The 6,000-nt window shown below is 42.1% G+C and overlaps 1 protein-coding gene across 5 annotated transcripts in view; it reads right to left on the reverse strand.

Moving 5' to 3' along the window:
* LOC147247114 (coiled-coil domain-containing protein 172-like) overlaps nt 1-5,750 on the reverse strand; it is a 42,907-nt gene extending 37,157 nt beyond the window's left edge. For 2 of the 5 annotated variants that reach the window (XR_015109590.1, XM_086181167.1), the window contains exons 1-5: nt 5,562-5,745; nt 4,798-4,883; nt 3,271-3,387; nt 2,838-3,003; nt 1,944-2,045 (exon numbers count right to left, since the gene is read on the reverse strand). Coding sequence is in view for 4 of the 5 variants with exons in the window: in XM_086181167.1 (XP_086037293.1) it covers nt 1,944-2,045; nt 2,838-3,003; nt 3,271-3,387; nt 4,798-4,883; nt 5,562-5,640 (550 nt within the window). In the remaining variant the exon portion in view is untranslated. Of the gene's footprint in view, nt 1-311; nt 415-1,943; nt 2,046-2,837; nt 3,004-3,270; nt 3,388-4,797; nt 4,884-5,561 lie in introns of all 5 variants that reach the window. The other 3 variants (XM_086181168.1, XM_086181170.1, XM_086181169.1) reach the window with 3 other exon arrangements.
* Between the last annotated feature and the right edge of the window lie 250 nt (nt 5,751-6,000).

A 6,000-nucleotide genomic window follows, 5' to 3' on the forward strand; every position in this document is an offset into this window, starting at 1 on the left:
GATACGGAAAAGAGCTTTCACAAAACACAAAAAGCACAACTGTGTAAACATGACAGATAGTCAGCAGTGAACATTTAAAATATCAGGAAGATCCAAAAAGCCTCTGAATGACATCTCCTGTGAGCTGCAGAGGACCGTATTATTAGGTTTAAATGTTGCCTTGCTCCTTAGTGAATTATTTTCTTGAATTTGCTGTATTTACTTTACTCCGCTGTGGGTACGAGGATTGTATTGTGATATAATGTAACTGCCAGTAAATCAGATGCCAAAACTGATAGTCGCTCAGCATCCAGACGGCTGATGACACTCACCTCAGACAGGTGCTGTCAGTGAGGGGCTTCTGACTGACAAATTGGCTCTCTGCTCTCAGAGATTCTGTCACTGCTTCAGCCTCACTCATCTGCTGATCCAGGTCTGTCATCAGAGTCATAAATCACACATAAAATGAATTCCTCGAGGGACGATGTACTGTCGATGCACTGGCTAGATGTTTGTTGGGGTTGTTGACAGGAAGGAAAAAGACTGAAATATTTATTTTTTTAAATGCTACAGTAAAACCACTGCCGTCACCTCAAGGATATTCTTGAGCGAGGCATTTTTACTGTAAGGAGCTTCATTCAGTCCAGCAGTTTGACTGCTACACAAACACGTCCTTCTTACTACCTCTGCCAAAGAGGTAATGATGTTGGTGCCGTTCGTCGGCTTCTCTGTAAGGATTACGCAAAAACCATCAGCGTGATTTTCACCACGTTTAATGGAGGGGGGGAACATGGGCGCAAGAAGAACCCTGACATTTCATATGTGAGAAATTCCTCCTTGTAATTGACACTGGCTTTGGCTGAGGTCTCCAACGCAAGGTATGTGCTTTCTGAGTTCCCCTGTAGTTCCTTCATATTGGGTTAACTGGTGCAGTTCAAGATTTTCTGAAACTCAAGTGGATTCTTGACATTTTGAAGCTGAACCACTGTCTCATCTCCAGAGGAATCCCCCACCTAGCAGGGCCGTCTCTACACCTGTATTCCCCCCTGGGCTGTATTGGCTAGAAAAGGTGGCAGGACGATGAAAATTCTGTTAGTGGCATGCAGCTGAGCTATAGGAGACTAGAATGATTGAGACCCATCGAATATAAGATTCGTTCATTTCAGTGGCTCACGTCTGGATGTATCAGCACGACAGTGTAGGCCTCGGGCCACTCCTGTCATATGACTCACATGTATCACCACGCCGTGAGATGGTGTGCAGAGGGCAGTAAGGCGTTGTCATGATTCATGAGGAGAACAAAAAGCACTGTTTGGTTGTGCTGCGAAGCTGATTTTGGAGCTCAGAACTCCTTCACTTTTGGTGAGAACACAACGATGGTTCAGAACAAGGTTGGCAAATGGGCACAGACTGCTTCCACTCCGTTTGTGGAAAAAGCCTGTGACTGGCACGTTAAAATGCTCCTAACAAAGAGGTTGGAATAAAGGATGCAGGATGGAATATAACGCACTGGACAGTTAAACTGGGATAACCCCAGTGGCATGTTGTAGCTACAGGTGGTGGTTTGTTGTGGGTCTTCTCTCTGGAGCTCCTTCACACTACAGTGACGCACTGTCCCCTCGAGGAACAAAGTGGTATTATGGGACAGGATCAACTGGTGCTAGCTTGTTCAGACACGAGCAAATTCATTCTATTAACACCAACAGATGACATTCAAAAACAAGACTGAAATTGATATTTTGCTGTGGACAGTGTGAATCGTGTTGGAACATGAAGTCAGCAGTTTTCTCCCGATAAAAGGGAGCTTAATGAACAGCAGTACAGAGAAAGAAGATGAGAAATGATAAAAAACAAGTTGTAGGGATCAACAGCACAGCCATCGAAAAGCCATCAGTCAACAGAGAGATGGTGGGATGAGAGAAGCACGCTCCAGAGAGGTAGAGGGAGCTTTGGTTTTCATTTACCTTTCTGGAGGTTCTGTAGGCCTTGTAGCTGGAGCTGGAGTGCGTTCTTCTCCTCCTGCCTGGAGCTCAAGTGGCTGTTGCTTTGGATCATTAGCTCCATCTCTGAACAAGACCAAAAGGTCTCAAGTCAGGCCTCAAAAATGCTCAAGAAGAACTACACTGGACAGAAGTATACATCAAATTACTTTTAAAGAAATTATTTTTTGCAAAGGTGCAATGTACACCTGTTAAATTCACTCTTTATACAAGCAGACTTTATGTCTGGTAATTAAATGCTGTTCAACTCCAAAAATACATTTTGCTTCTGCATATCAACGGTCATGTGTTTTCTGTAGAAATATTCCCTGCAACTGCTGGTTGTTTGAACTTATTCTAATACACTGTTGTCATCTACACAACTACAATTGTCTCATTTCTACTTTCAAACATTGTCAAAACATACCAGTTGCACCGCCACCTGCTTTGTCTTTGTTGACAATTAATTTATGACAACCATTTTTCAGATTTACAACTCTGTGTTTGAGCTGAACACAATTGATCATTGCAGCAAAATGAGGGATTTTACATCCAGGGTGCTTTGTATTTCAAGTCATCAACTGGTTTGCAGAGAGTTAGCAAACCAAGACAAACTGCATTCCGTTCAATCCAAGACTTTAGGTGTATTTGTTCCTTTTTCTTTCCAAATCCTTTTCCAAAATATTTGAGCTCTTCCACTCCATCTAGAAACGATCATTGTTGACTCTGGTCTCTACTCTTAATCTACATACACACACTTCCTGTAAAATCAGATAAGACTCGGAAATCCAACTACTTATAGGACAAAGTAAGTTAAAACAGCAACTGCAGACACGTCAGTCAACTGGGACAACAGGACAATAACCAGTGTTTTACTACCTCTCTGCAATGATGCCGCCTCCCCCTCCAGGTGGAGGATCTCAGCGTGTGTTTGGCTCTTGAACACCATGTCTGGGTTTCCTTGGAGACTGAAGTCACTGTTGAACCTGGAGATCTCCTGAAGGAAGTTCATCTCTTCCTCTTTAGACTCTGCATTCATCACAGCCTGGTATTAAAGAAAAGAAGACATTTTGAATCATTTTACTCTTGCTACCAGGAAGCTCACATCTTTCAAAAAGTATGGGGCAAGGGTCACGGGTAACTTAGCGAGAAAGTGGTTACGAGAAATATTGGGTAAAACAAAAAAGTCACCTTTAGAAGGCAATAAGCCCAGACCACCTTTGAGAGCCCCTTGTGTAGACTACAACAACTGACCGACCAGGTAGATGACAGGTAATATAGGATGCGCATACTAATTCACACTCCAACCCACCAGACGTTCCCCAAGGTGATTCTTCTGGCTGAGCACCTCCTCAATTTGCTTCAACATCTGGTCTTCACATTTAGTCATCAGACTGCGCTGCAGCCTCATCACTGACAACTGCTGGGCCTGGAGCACCGACAGATGAGCGTTACATTAACACACACCGTACCGTTGAGGGGCGCGCTCACCGGACGATCTATTAGGTACAGGAACGACTATTTATGCAGCCACATCGACCGCAAACCAACAAAATATGTCATGTTCCATTAGACCCACTGGGTGTTTGTGCTGAATTTAAGAAGAAGTCGCCTTTGTCATTTTGCATTGATACACACAATGAAATTAATCATCTGCATTCAACCTGTCACCTACGGAGCAGTGGGCCAATTTGCGTACCACTCAGGGACCAACTCCAGATCTTTCAAGGCCAATGGCAGGATGTAGCCACCAGCCATGTTTCTGGATATATCAGACAAATTTTAACCTAATTCCTTGTAATGGCGTAACGTTTGAACTTCCCGAATCCATCTGGATCTGTGATCAAGAAAACCTGTTTTTTGGCAGCCTCCTTGGTGGAGAAATGCTTCCCCCTTCTACTTCTACCACATCTGTCGGGTTGTAGAAAGTAGTGGACTCATACCAGAGTGAAACACAGAGTGAACAATCTCTCTGACACTCTGGCCCTCTTACGTATGTGCATGGAGTGTCAAAAACCACCGGAGACACCTCTCAATGTCATGCAGTAAACACAGTTAACGACAACGTCAATAATAAACATGCAGTTAAATTAATACCTCTGACAGAGTCAATAAAAACTGAAAAGGCAGAATTTACGGCGGAGCTGTGTTTGTGGATCACATTAGATTGTTAGTGCTCCAGGCTTGTGTATCATTCACTTTCAAACTTTGCTTGATTATTCCCCATTGTTACTGTCCTATTAATATCGGAAGCCTCAGGCATGACCGCAGGTATGAATTGCAAGTCTGATACTCCAGATGTTAAGAAGAATGGAACTGTAATGTCCATTAGTATATAAGAAACTACAATTAACTAAAAGGGGCCCACAGGATATATGTGATGTGAGTTTCCTAATCACAAACTGGGTACAAAAGAACACCATGAATGTAAGAAAGTTTCAAAATTCAAATCTAAGGGGTCAGAAAAGCTTCCCCTGTCGTGGGTCTTCAACCTGATGTCCACTTTCACAAAGCACAGGGGAAGAAGTTGGCAGTAAGTAGGGGAGGTCAACGAGCTTGTCTTGGACATCATATCTCACACATGCTAAGAGCTTTCACTAATGTTATCCGGTGGAAATTAGCCATTGATTTTACAGTGGTACTCGCCCATCGATCCCTTTGCTCTCCTGATCAAATGAAGGGGAGAGATTAAGTGTTTTAAATCATAAAAGTAGTTCAGCTCATCAATATGCACTTCTTCAGTTCATGCCTCAGAGTTGCTCATATTGTGTGCTGCCTCAAGGTAAAACACTTTTTTAAAAATTATCTTTATTTCCAAATAGTGTTTTTCTGGCCTCACCTTCATATCCAGCTCCTCACTGGTCCTCTGGTACTTCTCAGTGGCAGCCTTGATCCTCTCCTGGCATCTGAAGACAGCTGATTTAACTGCAATAAAGTTACAACAACAATAATAATAATAATAATAATAATAATAATAATAATAATAATAATGATGATGATGATGATAACATTTATCACGTCATGACAGGATCAGATACAAATTTAAAAATTCAAGGGCTTGGACGACACAAATATCTACCAATGTTCTACTCTGGTGAGGATACTTGGTTGGCAGTTTAGTTAAGCTGCTTATCTTTAATAATGCAACTTTACAAGAGCAGAGAATCAGTATTTTCTGTGTGTGTGTGTGTTCGCTTTTAGATATTTAACCACGTTGACCTGCAGACGTTATATTTCCGCGGAGGACTGACGTGTTTCTGAACCTGGAACTGAACTGAATTGGAACTGTACCTTCACTCAACCTCTGGACTGAAGAGTGCTAAATAACAAGAGCACAACACTAAGAATACTTTTGGAAACACACTAAAAACACACACACACACACACAACATGGAACTTTTAAAACAAAAATCCCGACACTAAAATGTTTCTCCTTCAAAAGAAAATCCTGACTACTTCATGTGAGGAGCCGAAAGCGCTCATTGGGTATGGACCTAAATCTACACTGGGATGTTAGCTAGCATCCACAACACCGTCGTTTTGATTTTTTTTTTTTTTTAAAAAAAGAAGAAAAGGAAACCAAGTTAAAAGAAACTTTCTTACCTTCTTTTAACTTGTGCGTCTGCTCGGACAACTGCTGCTCAGTCACCAGGATTTGACGGAAGAGCGAGTCCAGACTCATGACGACGCTGGAAGTGATGAGCTCACCTGAGGACGTAGGCTAGCTGCTAACCGTAGCTCATCAAGCTAGCTGTGACGCACTCGTAGGCCACGGACCTGACGTCAAAGTTTCTGCTGCGTTGTAACGTTGCTGCAGGATGACTTCGTGAGTATCCTAGTGGTATTATTTCCCATATATTTTTAATCTTTGGAGGTCAAGGAAGGCCATAGTTACGATTGTTTTTCTTTAATCTGGTGATATCGGTATAATGGCGGTAAAAAATATATATATATATATCCATAGCATGCCTGTTAATCTGACCTCTTCATTCATTTTAATGAACAACAAATGTATACTTTATTGAAAAAAAACTATCCTAGC

The sequence above is a fragment of the Aulostomus chinensis genome, chromosome 16 (genome assembly GCF_037954235.1).
Source record: "Aulostomus chinensis isolate RoL2024-O1b breed Wild chromosome 16, RoL_Achi_v1.0, whole genome shotgun sequence".
In the NCBI taxonomy this organism is placed as follows: domain Eukaryota; kingdom Metazoa; phylum Chordata; class Actinopteri; order Syngnathiformes; family Aulostomidae; genus Aulostomus; species Aulostomus chinensis.